At 39.6% G+C, this 15,053-nt stretch overlaps 1 protein-coding gene across 1 annotated transcript in view; it reads left to right on the forward strand.

Annotated features, from left to right (window-relative positions):
- Nucleotides 1-15,053, forward strand: part of Gbe1 (glucan (1,4-alpha-), branching enzyme 1) — a 255,772-nt gene that overhangs the window by 201,886 nt on the left and 38,833 nt on the right. Inside the window, exons 13-14 of the mRNA NM_028803.4 lie at nucleotides 11,283-11,467; nucleotides 13,046-13,176. Coding sequence (NP_083079.1) covers nucleotides 11,283-11,467; nucleotides 13,046-13,176 — 316 coding nt within the window. The remainder of the gene's footprint in view (nucleotides 1-11,282; nucleotides 11,468-13,045; nucleotides 13,177-15,053) is intronic.

The following is a 15,053-nucleotide window of genomic DNA, read 5'->3' on the forward strand; positions in this document are numbered from 1 at the left end:
TGTGCATCATGTAGTTAAAGGTGTCAGTGCCACCGGTCTGTTCTCTCTTCGCCGCTCTAACTTTTGAAAGGCTCCTTCTGCTCGCCTACACGTGGGGCATTCTACTGCTTGCTGACCTCTGCCTCGATCCCCCTGGCCTAGCTGATTGGGTCTTATACCCCATCTTCTTCCTTTTTCTTTGTTTATTAGCCATGGATGTCTGGTCTGCTTCCCCTCCTTTGCTGGCTTCTCTCACACTGTACCTGTCTCATCAGAACCCTCAGCCTCTTTTGTTTACTTCTTTCTTCTCCCCTGTTGAGAAAGTCCACTTATTTTACATTTTGATCATTTCTTTAAAGTACTTTCCAAAGTCAATATTTCAATGTCTAACTTTGAATTATAAAGTGTCAATATGAAGCTTGTAACTTACTACCTGCCCTTCTTAACTGGATACTGAAGTAGCTACGAGGTGATTGGTTCCAAAACTGACATCTTTTCCTTTAGAAACCTTGGTGCTCCATTACGGGTTGTTAGTATGCAGCCATCGGAGTTGAAGGCATTTGATCTCTGTAGTCCACCACTACCTCTCCCTGTTAAGACTGAGGGTGGAGATCTCATTCTGTCGCTAAGTCTGATATCAGCCTTCACCCCACTGTGGAGCCCACGCTGGCTGCAAACAACAATGCTCTTGCCTCTGCCTTCTGTGCCCTGGATTATGCAGGCTCCTTATCTTCCTACATACATCAGCTCTGACAGACTAACTCCTATTTATCATTAATAAAGAGTGGATCACAGTGCCTGCTGTACTAGAGTGCAGTTATCTCAATTACAGTATTCAGTAAGGGATAAATTCAGGTGACTCTTGATGATTAAAAAAAAAAAAAAAAAAAAGTTGCCAAGTGCTGGTAGCTCACGCCTTTAATCCCAGCACTCGCAGAGGTAGTGAGTCTCATGACTTTGAAGCCAGCCTGGTCTACTGAGTGAGTTTCAGGCCAGTCAGAGTGTCACAGAGAAACCATGTCTCAAAAAAAAAACCAAAAAAACAAAAACAAAAACAAATAAAATCTTCAATCCATTGTAGTATTTGTGCCACTAACAACAACAACAACAACAACAACAAAATCACACAGCCTGAACTTATTAGGATTTTACTGAGTATGAAAATTATTATCTTTTATATCTATATCTAATTTCTAATACTGTATACTTGATTTTTCCTTTTTAAAACTTGTAGACAAATATTTGAGTCTATACTAGTAATGTTAGAAATGTATCAAACAGCATAAAATTACATAGTAGAATTGGTAGTAAAAGAAGTTATTTCTTAAGTTCTTGTCACTCTATTAATGACACGATAAAACACCATGTTCAAAGCAAATTGCAGAAAGAAGGGCGTATGTGGGACTCACAGGTCCGGGAGGTTAGGACCACAGTGGGTGTGCAGAGCTAGCAGCAAGCAGGGACAAAAGTTGATAGTTCATATCTTGAACGGTAAGCAGAAAATAGACATGACATTGGGAATAGCATGAGTCTCTTGAAACCTAAATGCCTCCCTTCTGTGACAAACTTTCTCCAGCAATGCTATACCTTCTAATCCTTCCCAAACAGCTAAGGACTAGGGAACAAATATTCAAATGCCTGAGACTTAAGGGGGATGCCCCATTCAAAACATCACATTTAGTGTTCTTACCCTTTCCTCCCACTAGTCGCATAGGGGTTCTATTTTAATAGATCTCAGAAATAATATTAAGTTATATATATGTATATATTACTGAATGATAGTCTGGAATGTCTGCCAATTTATGAATATTTAGATATTCATGAGTCCTGACATCTGTCACTTGGAATGTTAAAAGTTCCTTTTTACTCCCAAATACCTGACACATTTAATGATCCTTTGTAAAATTTTTGAGAAGTTTGGAAGAAACTTTGATAAAATGTTCATTTTTTTTCCAGAAATACATTCATATTTCAGTCTCTGAAGGACTCAGAGAGCTACTGTAATGTGCTGCAATTCTGGGGGCTGATTTCTTCTTTTTAGTTCAATTAATTAGTCTCTTGGATATTTCCTTACTCTTAAACATGCTATTATTTTATTTCTGAATATATTCCTTCATGTTCTTTAAAACCTTAAAACATTCATTTTACATAAAATAAATGATATTTGTATTTAATATCAAGTTTGATCCATGATTTTATCATATTTCACTTCAAGTTTTGTATTTACTAATCACAAGAATGAGAGATTATTGAGATGTGTCTCATTGCAGTTATGTGGTCAGTTCAATGACATGAATTCACATTAATGTACATTCACATGCAAACACAGAGCTGAAATGCAGCCCTGCTTATATAATATAATCAGGTTTAAGTTGCAAGATACCTGTGTGCACAGGGAGAAAGAGGAGGAGCAGAGTTCTCTTTGGAAGATTCAATTCCTCATACCGATCATTAGGCAAACCATAGAGGGGAGACCACTGTCCAGGCTAGGAAAACATTCTCTTTGTTGAGAAAGTAATTTTGTAAATTAAAAATTTGGAAATTAAGTTTCTCTAAGAGAGAAAAAAAAACCAAACAAACAAACCAACCTGTATCTCAGTGACAGGAAATAACCTGTGTCCAGCCTGGGTGGTAAAGATTGAACAAACTCCAGGCAGTATGATTAGAAATTGCAAGTCAGAGAACTGAGGGAGACACGGAAGCAGGTTCCTGGGTCATGATCTGGTTGGTGAATGGGCACTGATCCTGTGTACTAAGAGTTAAAGAAGAATCCATAGCAAAGAAAGCCCAGTTTCTCAACTGGAAACGAGTAGTGCATATGGAAGTAGTGCAATGGTTAGACATTGGCAAAGCCAAACCCAGCACCAAGTGAAGCACTCCTTAGAGGAGTTGAGTCTTTTCTCACGGCCAGACCGTTTCTCTTTTTTATAATGTTGTCCTTTGGTTTACCAAAATGGAGAACAGTGCTATTTCTTTCTGTTCATGCTGTGTTCACCTCTCAGGGAGACTTACATATGATTTATGTATGATGCTCTCAATGCAATTATCTTGAAAATATTAAGGTGGTTTATGTGATTTTCACTCTTGCATCTTAATAGCCTTCAAGCCTGGTTGATACACCAATTCATAAAATCATATTTTGTTAAAAAACCTCTGAAGAGTTTTGTAAAGGGCAGTGTCTGAAGGACATATTGCTCACAACTGTCCCGTTGCATTTGAACTTTTTTTTTTTCTGTTGCCCTTGCTAACCCAAAATGAAGTAAGAGCTGATATGCAAACAAACACCCAACTAGCTGTAGTCAGGAACATGGAACAGTAGAAATATCAAAGGGCGGCATTGATGTAAGTCAATCTATTATATCCTGAGGTATATAAGTATTATATATGACAGGAAGTTGTCTTTAATAGAATTATTGTCCACTGATGAAAGGCCATTGAAGAGGGAAGCCCAGCCAAGTCTGAGCAGGATTCTTAGAGAAGCACTCGTCTCCCTTGAAGTGAAACCAGTCTTCAGGGAGATGAGTTTTGGTTTTGAAAGAAATATATTCTTTCCAGCCTTCCCCACCCACTCCAGGTTTGTTTTTGTTTTTGTTTTTTTCTGCTTCCTTTTGTATTGCTTAACGTTGCAAGATTAATTGGCTAGGGAGTTTGGTAAACTCCATTACTATATATGTCAATGTGTTCACAGAGATGTAATGGTGACCTGGTGGTAGCATTTCATCGGCACACAGTATAACTCCACTAGTAGTCCTTTGAGTCTAAACCTGAAGTGGTAAGAGCCACAAAAAACACACTGTCTTCCCGCATCCCTGAGCGTGTGTGAGAGTGTGTATATCTTTCAATCAAGCAGTTTTGTCTTTGTTTTTATGATTTCCATTTTCCTACCAGTCCGTGCCTCCTAAGAATAGGCAGAATTATTTGGTAGATTGTAGGGTTTTGGGTCCCGGCTCCACCACATGGATCTCACTCTTGGTGAGGCAGGTCGAAAGGCGTTTGACTGCACTTACCCCACTCAGAGTGGGTGTTGGGCCATAGGGAAAGCCCTGGACAAGGCTAGGGGGTGGGGGTGGGGAAGTGCAGTCTGAGGCATGGGAAAGGGAAGAGGCCAGGCCTTGGGGTCCCCAGGCTCTTGGACATGCAGGTGCTGTTGGAAGTCTCAGAAGAGCTGAGAATGGTATCTGGGCCCTCTGGCTGGATCTAGCCCGAGGTCAGGGGATAAAGGGGGAAGGGGACTCCAACTGGTCCCACTGTGATTGTCTTGGGTTTGTCCGGCAGGAGGCTTGAGCTTGGTGGAGGTTGTGACTGGGAGCACAGAGAGGCCTTCTACACAGGAGGAGACTGGACAGCTGCTGTATAGGTGAAGGCCTTCGCCATGGCTCTCCATGGCAGATCCCAGTGAAAAGAGGCAGTTCATGGTTTTAAGGCATTTACTGTCATGGTGGAATGTGGATGTGTAAAACCATACCCCATGTATGAGATTAAATACCTTTTGCAGGGAGGAATTTCTGGGAAGGAAAGCTTATTGGCTATGCCCTGCAGGCCTCTATGTATCTCTTTAAAATGGAGATCTCTGCCTTGAGACTAGGAGACCTGTAGTCACCTCACTTTTCCTCATCTATGTATGGAAGGCTTGTGGTATTGCCCTTATGTGACTGATGGCCATACATCTATGCGGGGTGAGACTGTGACTAGTGACTGGGGCCCGGTTCCCGGTAGCAGGCAAAGCTCCTACCATCCCTTCAGGGTCTCCGGGGCTTCTAGCCTTAGCTCAACCAGGAGCTTAACGTTTCACAGTCCACTGCCCCACAGCAGATGCCTTATTCAAATACAAGATCTTAAACCCCCTTCTACCAAGATGGCAGGCCCTTTGGGAGTGCTTTTCTGAGGTACTTCTGCTTACCTGCAAATGTTCTAAATTCAGGAGAGAGTTTCTCAGTGGCCTCTTACTTCCCTCCACTTTGTTTTTTCTTGACATAGCTTATTGTTTTCCAGTACTATTATGTTTCAAACAATGTAAAATATACTTAAAATGTGTTAGAGAATTCCTTTCTCATTGCTGCCAAGCTTTGTATTTAAAAACAGTGATTATTTAACTGAATGTTTCAGTAAAAAGGAAATAAATCAAAAACCAAACCAAACCAAACCCAAATAAATTTTAAATCACATGGCAGCGTGAGACAAAGGGAAGAACCAGTGAGGTCTTGTGCAGGCTTTTGACAAAGGCGTACTGGACAGGAGTGAGGGCACCTGTGTATGCGCTTGTGTGAGAGGTATGAGGTACAGTCCCTAGCACCACCAAACTGAAGCAAACACAAGTGTTTTGGAGACTAACCAGCCGTAAGATAGAGTATTAACAGCAAGGATCCTAGATCATGCAAAGCTCAAAGGCAGGACAGGTCAGTAGTAAATACGCTTTATTTACAGTTCGTTTCCCCTATCGTTTCTGATTTTGCACTTATGGGCACAGGGGATAGGGTGTTTTTTTATTTTTTGTTTTGTTTTGTTTTGTTTGTTTGCTTAATCTTTTTTTTCATTTAAATTTCAAATGATAGCTCCCTTCTCAGTTACCCCTCCACAGACTCCCCAACTCATCCCCCTTTGCTGCTATGAGGGTGCTCCTCCACCCACTCACCCACTCCTGCCTCACCACTCTAGCATCCCCATACACTGGGGCCTCGGACTTCCATAGGACCAAGGACGATAGGACCTTCCTTTGATGCAGATAGGGCCATCCTCTGCTACATATGTATCTAGAGCCATAGATCCCTCCATGTACGCTTTGATTGGTGGTTTAGTCCCTGAGAGCTCTGGGTGGTTCGCTTGTTGTTATTGTTCTTCCTATAGGGTTGCAATCCCCTTCAGCTCCTTCAGTCCTTCCCCTAGCTCTTCCATTGGTGTCCCCAGGCTCAGTCCGATGGTTGGCTGTGAGCATCTGCATCTGTATTGGTCAGGGACTGGTATGTTTTTGTTTTTGTTTTTCTGTTTGCTAGTTCATTGTGTCTTGACAAGCTTCCTACCCGGACACTTAACCTAAGCATTTACTTTGTCTACTGTGTTAACCAAATCCAAAAATAGTTTTGAATTGATAATAGACTACAGCTTGTTTTACAACCCCTTTGGACGTTAATGCATAATTGGTCAGGGGTACTACATCATCAGCTGGTACAGGAGAACAAAATGGACCCACCTTGCTATCATATACCTAGCATTCAGCACCACACCACAGACTCTTGATTCTGCTCTACTAATGGAAATTAATGAGTACTCCCTCATTTGACAATGTAAGAGGGATGACACAGCATTTGTTCTAGATCCCCATACCTCTTATTTGGGTGGCTAAAGAACTATAATTTATCATCTGTTCTGCACAGCATTTTAGTTTTATATTCACCATTACAATTTTTGAGGATACTAAATAGGGCACTAGTCTCTTCTTATTTTAATAATGTAAAATAGAAAGCATGTAATTTATGACTGCCATTGGGAATCACCCTTCTCTGTCAGGTATTTATTTAAATTCTTCCTGTAGGAGTATCTTGAAGAAAGAAATAGAAAATTTAGCATGGATATGTTTCATGATTCGCTCTTCAGTGATATGGATGCATTCTCAGATATATCCATGTCATTTTCGTTCATTGGCATCTCCTGTTGTTATTAAATTATTCTCATACATGAGGCTTAACTTCTCTGCCCACGGTAGTGCTTGCGTGGCTGGTGTCCTTGCTAGTGGGATGTACTCTTTCCCTGAGCTCAGCTCCCCGTTTCCCAATTCCACTGGCTTTCCTTCTGTCCCTCTGGACTACGTATTCCGAGTCTTTGTCTTCTTTACAGGAAATAAAGCTTCTTAATTTCTGTCTTCTTATATCCTCTCCTACCCCTGACTTATGTATTTTTTCCCTATGTTTCTCTATGCTGTTCCTGGGCCTAGTGCACAGAGATGTAGCCCCCTTCATAACAAAGATAATTTCCTAAAATTCCTAGATTACCTCTGAAGACTACCTTCCTCTGCATATGTAAGATGTAATGTAGAAATCCTCTCTCCATCTCTCCATCTAATCCCTGCTGAGGGTAAGCATCTGGTATTCTCTCACTCCTCTCCCAGTGTTTTTGTTAGCATAGCTTTCCTTGATCCTTTACATCTTTTTGACTACCCACTTTGTCTTTCCTTCCCCTTAACTTATAGGCTTTATAAGAGAGAGATGCTATTGGTTGGCACATGCTACATGTGTTTACAAGTGGTATTGACTATGTAATCACCAATTAGAGTTGTGCACAGAACCAGTGCAGAGCGAAGAGGAACCATTGGATGTAGGCAGCACACAGAAGCATACAGATCTGTGTCAAGGAGGAAAGGTAGTGATTACAAGTCTATTTTGCTAGAAAGGAAACTATCAGAGCCCAGTTTAGAAAATTGTTTTATCCTGTGTCCCTCGTTTTTTTAAGAACACCCTCATTATAGGCCTGAAATACAAAGTAGTTTAAAATAGAAGACTCCTTTAAAAGATAGTTTTCATACAGTTAAGCAAAGAACTAGAAGGGATTTTCTCCATCATTAGGACTGTGTATTATTTTCATATAAAAATAAACTGAGGAACAACAAAGAAATATATATATATATATCATTGAAGCCACTGTAGACTTTAATTAATTCCTAGGTAAAATTAGTATGCATTGCAGTTTAGAGAAACAAAATACACAAGCCTGCTAATCAAAATGTTCAGCTACCAGAGCAGGGGCTTTTCATTAGTTATATTGTCTGGAATTTCATCACTCTACCAGCTGGCTTCTTGTCAATTTATAGCCTGGACCTTTACATCAAACAGAAAAAAAAAATTAATTACAGGGAAAGGAATCCCAATAGGAATTTTGTGCTTAGAGGTTTTTCACAATTAACCAGACATGAATGGGAATGTGTACAGAGGAAATAGAAAGGAAGCGAAAGAACTTTGTTGAATTTTCTAGAATCATTAACTGTAGCAGCGTTAGCCGCCTGCCTGCCTATTTTGTCCTAAAGTTGTTTCACCAAATATGTCAGCCATCCCTTTTCTGAACGCTCTCAAGTCTGGTGCGCCATTGAACTCAGTGAATCACGACATGAACTGAAAACGTTCTTACATGTTGTCCCCAGTGAGAGCTCAAAAATCGTTCTCTTGCCTTCACTTTGAATTTGGTAACATTCTGTAGGTTATACTCCTGATCATAATCATAACTTAACGAGCTGAGAGATGCTTTGAGGGTGACTGTTTGGTTACTTGTAATGCCTCTTTGGACTAAAAGTCCTGTTCTCAAGTGTTGCAGTCACAGCCTCTGGGTCCCACAGTAATTTCAAATGTGACTTTCGTAAGCCTCTTATCGGTTGAAGAAACCAACCAGCAGTTTTCACAATGCTTCTGTCTTATTTTCTTTTGTTATGTTGCTTAGAAAAATTTCCATGTGACCCATATTCCTAAATCCCAGGATTCGACTAGAGTCTTCCTTTTTCAAATACATTGTCGGCTACCATGCCTAGAAAGTATAAAGAAAACATTTCCACTTAAGAAAAGTTTATATGGGCCAACACCTAGGATGCATTACTGAGGGTACCAGGCAGTCACTCAGAACCTGATGAGCCAGGTTCTGACTAGTTATGGAATTAAACAAGGAGTGTACACATACCGTGTGACGTGCATACATAGCATTCCTGTGTGATTTGTAATAGCATTTTCCATTTAGCTAACTTCAAATGCATATTAAGACCATGCTGTCCCCAGCCCATAGCATTGTCTATTCTACAATAAACTCACCACCTTCTGGGCCATCATAAGAATTACATTTATGTTCTTGATCATTTTTAATATAGAGCAGCCCCTAGTTATCAGCTCACTTTGATGTTCATATTTCACTGCACTGTCTTGAGCAGTGCCATATTTCCTAAGTAATTTGTAGACCACAACTGAGGAGAACATTTTTTTTCAAACTTTTTGTAATGATAGTATTTTTCTTCATTAAGGGTGCGAGCTGGGAGCTACTAACAGGCACTTTGCAGGTTTGGCGGTTCAGCCTGCGAATGCTTTGCTGCTCTCCCAAGGTCACCTTCAGAGCCTTCAAGTGATTTACTTCCATTTATTCTGCACTTGTGTCTATATGGCTTTGAACAAAAAAAATAAAAATAAAAATAAAGAAATTTCAATTTGGGTTTGTCTGCCTCAAACTTAATATGCTGCAGGTTTGGCTCATTTACAACTGTGATAACATCAAAACGCACCCTGGAGAATGTGTTTCCCGGGAAGTCTCTGGTACAGGTTTCTCTACTTTTGTTTCTGTTCTGGGTGTTGTTGTTGCTGCTGCTGCTGCTGTTGTATAGCTTTCTGATGGTTTCAGGTTTTTAAGAACAGCCTCCCCAGGGAAGGTTTTTCAGAAGATCTGAATCAGTAGGTCTCCCTCCACCTGTGGGTTGTGACCCTTTAGTGGTTGAATGACTCTTTCTCAGAGGCCACATATCAGATGTCTTGCTTGGCAGATATTTAGATTTTGGTTCATAACAGTAGCAAAATGACAGTTATGAAATAGCAACAAAAGTAACTCTGTTTGGGGGAATCATCACAACCTGAGGAACTCTATTAAAGGATCTCATTAGAAAAGTTGACATCCGCTGGTGTGATTTGAATAGAGACCAATTTGATTACTTAATGAGAGTTTTATCATATTACTGCTTTTTTAAAAAAAGAGCTCTACTTTTCTTTCTTTGAAATTTGATTCTATGTTCTATATTAAATAAGTATGCTTATTAGCTTATCCTTTTGTATTTTAAATTAGTAAACTTGTTTGATAATATACAATAAAGAAGAGTTGCAATGGATACAAAAAAAAATCTTAATTTGGGTCATGATACTAAATATTTGCCCAGGATTTTAATTTATATAACCCAATGAGTCTGACTGGGACTCTCATGTACTCCTGGATATGGGGCCATTCCATGGAGCTCAAGTCCACACCCGTAAAGAACTAGTTCTCCCTCACTGAGAGCGGTCACCGTCCGTCCAGTAGCTCCTCTGAGGGGTGAAAGCCCGTCTAGGCCAGCTTACGGGTTTAATCTTGAACAGGTTTTGACTTTCAAGTCTCCTAGCCCTGTCTGTAATATGGCGATTCTCCCTGGTTCTTCCTGACCTCTGGCTGTTTCGACGTTTCTGTCCTGTGTTATGGGATGCTCCTGGAGCCTTGGTGGGAGGGGTGGGGTGGATGTCCCTGTGTCTGTATAGTCCACGGATACTCACTCTTCCCAAAGAAGGATTCTAAGTGTACCAAAAGGGGGCCTCTTGTCCAAACGAACATCTAAGAGTCATTGTAGGCTCACAGGGACAGAATACCTGTCATTCCACTGGTATTCTTTGTACAGATCATCTGAAACATTTTCATTTAGAGGAAAATAATAAAATTTTGCAGAACTGTTGCTTTTATGACACTAAACCTATGATGTTAAATGTAAACTGCACAGTTTTTTGTTTTTGTTTTTTAAATTATTCAAAGCAATTCCATGGTAGATCATTTTAAACTGCATTTGGCTTCTGATTCTCTTCATTATAACTAGAAGTAATATTTAAATTAATTCTTGTCCAAGTGTCACAGTTGTACACAGTTACACATGGACCAAATTATCGATACATGTCTAAAGTAACCAGGAAATCTGAGAAAAGAGTATGGACAAAAATTTACAACATGTGTTCCTGACAGTAGTGTAGTAGAATAATCTTCATATTTTAATCAGCTGAAGCTGAGCCATGGGGTTTCAGAGTCTAAATGTGATACGTTTTGGTATTGTTGCTGTTAGTGATGATGGTGGTACATGTGTGTGATGCATGTGAGCATATAGGTGTTGGTCCCTGCGTGCATATGAATGGGGACAGAAAGAGGAGGACATCAGGCGTCCTCTGTTGTTTTCAACCTTACTTCCTTGAGTCATGGTTATGCTGATTTGGCTACGTTGGCTGGCCAGGATGCTTCAACTCTCTGCCTGTTTCCAGCCTGAGATGCCAGGGTTTTATACCACATGCAGCCCTGCCTGCATTTTAGAGATTAGAGCTCACATACCCAAGACTGCATGGCGAGTGCTCTTCCTCCCTGAGCTAGGTCCCCAGGCTTGGTACATTCTGTTTGTAAAGTAGATGCCTACATGACTTAGAGAAGGCAGATCTAACAAGTTACATTCTTCATTTACTTTTAAATAAATTTGGAAATATGGAATTATGGAGTTCTCTTAGTAAGAGATGCTACTGTTTCTACCTGATTTTTTCCATTTGAGAAATGTTTTATTTGTTTTAATACAGGTAATGAGTTTGGGCATCCTGAATGGTTGGACTTCCCAAGGAAAGGAAATAATGAGAGTTACCATTATGCCAGAAGGCAGTTTAATTTAACCGACGATGACCTTCTTCGCTATAAGTTCCTAAATAACTTTGACAGAGATATGAATAGACTGGAAGAAAGATGTGGTTGGCTTTCAGCTCCACAGGTAAGCTCTTCGCTCTGAATGTGATGTTTTAGTCACCGGTGCCGGGCATGCATAGAATGGCAATCGGTTTAAATCTGCATGCAGACCTTCTGAGCAGCACTTCATTATGCAAGTGTGTAGTGTGCCCTGTAATGTACGGTAGGTTGTCAAAACATGTCACAGGATTCTCTCCAATAGATAATGGAAATCTTAAGCGTCCAGCTGGCCCCTGCTTAGTTTCCTGTTTAGTTGGTTGTTGTTGTTTAAATTTAGTAATTTTCATTTCAATTGGTTAAAAATAAATGGCAGACGCTCTGCATGAAACCCATTTTGGAAATTGCTGTAGAAACATCTTAATTGTTTTGACTGGTTTTCCTTTGTGTAAATAATTATGCTGTCATAAAGAAACTGCATTGACAACATGTAGGGTGTTTTTTATTCTGGTTTCCCCTTCTTTCCTGGTCTCTAACTTGTCATTTCCATCGATGCCATTATACCTGCATGCCGCTTTGTATTTTGCATAAGTCTGAACTCTCCTCTGAAATTAAAGTCTCCGTTTTCAATAATTTGCGGGAAAAAAATGTAATTAACAGGTGCAAATTTTACACAGACTTTCTCCCCCTCCTTGCAAAAATTAGCATGTAGTATGTGCTAGTTAAATTCCATTGACTTTCTATTGATTCTGTTTGAAATGACTGTCGATGTGTTTTTACGTTGGCATCTATGGTTTGTTTGCTTAGTGACTGAACAAAGGTATTTGTATATTCAATAAGACAGGCTACATGATTTGTATGCTTTCATCATGTTTATTAGGCACTCCATTTTCAGAAAGAAAGAAAACAACCAAATGGTGCTCTCTTTCAGTAGGAACAAAGTTGAATACCAAAAGGCACAGTGTTTGTTCTCACTGCTAAATTGCTAAGAGATGCTGCTGATCAACACGGCAATAAATCTACAGCACTAGGCTTGGGTGAGAGTGAGCTGAAGATGCAAGGGCCTTCAAAGACAGCTATGAACAGGGATCCAGGAATGTGTAAATGTAATTTATTTTTCAGGCCTTTTTTCATATTATTAAGAAATATTCCCAGCAAGTTACAGTGATCTTTAGCTTGCTATAGACCGTGGGCAGAGTTATGTGAAAACCTATGATTTTTTTTAGAATAACTACAATTTCATAAGTGGATATAATGTTATAGTAACTTTGAAAATATAATTGTATTTGTATTTACTTTACCTCATTAATCTGGTTACTAAAACAAAGTCTTCTGAAAAATGCATTTATCCTTAGATCTAATATACACAAATACTATATACTACAACTGCTATGGTTTTACTCCAAAGTTACCCACAACACTGACTGATCCTCTGGTTGTGCTATCACAACGGAACATAGACAGTGGAGGTTTTAAATTCTTTAAGCTACTCTGGACATTGTTTGTCACAATTGTAACATTCAAAAACTGTAGAGCTCAGAGATTCCATGTTGGTGTAATAACGAGCCACCATTATTGTGTTAAGAATGACAAGAGAAACCTGTAGGAAGTTGTTTGCTTACAGCAGCATAGCAGATAATGTCAATGTGATGTGCTCTCTTTGCAGGCCTACGTGAGTGAAAAACATGAAGCCAATAAGACAATCACCTTTGAGAGAGCAGGACTTCTCTTTATTTTCAACTTCCACCCAAGCAAGAGCTATACGGACTACCGAGTCGGGACAGCAACACCAGGGAAATATCCTTTTCTCTGCCAGTGCATGTGCCTATTAAGATGTAATATTTAATAGTATAAGCATTTGGAAAAAAAACTAACAAGGATATTGAACTCAGCCTCCTCATCTGAAAAGTGCGGGACTTGAGGTAGCTAACCTTGCTTAGCTAATTTGGACTGAATGGTTTATGATCTACGAACTCTGAAAATTATGATTCTGAAAATATTTGAAAGTATTATTTTCTTCTAAGAAGCAATTAATTCTCACTTCGTTTTTCTATATAAAATTTTTCATCGTTACATCTAATAATCATCTTTTACCCCACTTCTCTGTCTAGCAAGGAAGACTATATAATTCAATGCTCTGTTTGCTTTCAATGTCTCTTATAACATTTAGGCCGTGATCCACTTTTTAGATCAGAATGGTCAATGAAGCAGAGAAGGGAGGGATGCACAAGAGAAGGAGCAAGCAGAATATTTCCAATGCTGTCTCCTTATTTATAGTCACAGATACCATGGCGTCTGTTTCAATCCTTTCTGATATTTTTACTATACTCCCAATCCTTACTGAAGCAGAGGTATATAAAACAAAAGTGTTATATAAAACAGAAATCAATAAATGGTTGAGAAGCTAAGTATCCCATGGGAAAACAAGACAAGGACAGGGTAAAGCCGAGAGGAGGGAAGAATGAGAGGCCTAAATCCAGGACCTTAGTATGGAGATAGTAAAATAAGGAAGGCCAGCCCAGTGGTTAGAAGCATAGACCATCCTTAGATAACGGGTAGTACTAAAGAGTAATTGAAGAATGATGACTATAATTAGAGTTCTAGGAGATAAGGCTAACAGCACCAACTGAGATCATGTAAGAGAAGATTTTTAAAGCTGTATTAATTAGTTTAAACATTTCCTTGAGATTTAATGATAGATTGTCGAAGGTTTTTGAACTAGGAATACATTTGATAACAATGTTTGTACTATGACAAGTTTTAATGTCCGAGTCTGCATGGAAAGAGAGATTTCAAGTTCAGGTGTTAATCATGGGATATTGCAGAATACCTAATGCATAACTCAGTGTGAGCTAAGGTGCTCTAGACAGAATAGCAAATGGCACATGAAGCTCTCTCTGAAGTAGAATGGACTCAGCAGCCATTTGTAAGGGGAGTTGTAAAGTCTCAGTCTTTTTAGGTTTTATTTTAAAAGGTTTTACATAATGAATATTTATCATATTCTTCCCCCACCTTCAATTCATCCCAGATCTTCCTACCACCTTACTTGATGTTTTCTCTCTCATCTCCTCTGTCTCTTAAAAAAAAAAAGAAGAAAAAAACCAAAGACACAAACTAAAACAAAAAGGCCAAATAGATAACCGATAACCTATAAACAAGGAAACTAATAAGACAAAAATACGAAAACAAGCAAACAAACAGACAAAGCCCCACAAAATAACACCAAGTCCACTTTATTTGTTGGCCAACGTTCATGAGCATGAGGCCTGCCTTGGAGTGTGGTTTATATAGCAGGTGACCGTGAATTGGCGGGAACTGATTTGCCCTTTCCTAGCAGATAACAACTGCAGATACCTCCTTGGCTATGGGTGGGACTTGGTGTCTAGTGTACCTCCTCAATGCAGAGTGGTGGCGGCGGTCTTTTGTGAACTCGTGCAGGACTTTTGGGTTCTGTTACAGCCTTTGTAAGTTTTCAGTCCTGCTTGATTAAAAAATGCTATTTCCTTGGAGTTGTCTGCCATTTGGGGGATTTAGAATCTCCTGTGCCTGGAGAGGAGGGGTTGATAAAGACGTCTCACTTAGGGCTCCATGGGCATTTCGGGTGTAGTGCTCCTAAGTCTCTCACTGTAGGCACAGTATTCATTGTGAATCTCTTTGGTAATTTCCATCTACTG

This window comes from Mus musculus, chromosome 16 (genome assembly GCF_000001635.26).
Source record: "Mus musculus strain C57BL/6J chromosome 16, GRCm38.p6 C57BL/6J".
NCBI classification, from domain to species: domain Eukaryota; kingdom Metazoa; phylum Chordata; class Mammalia; order Rodentia; family Muridae; genus Mus; species Mus musculus.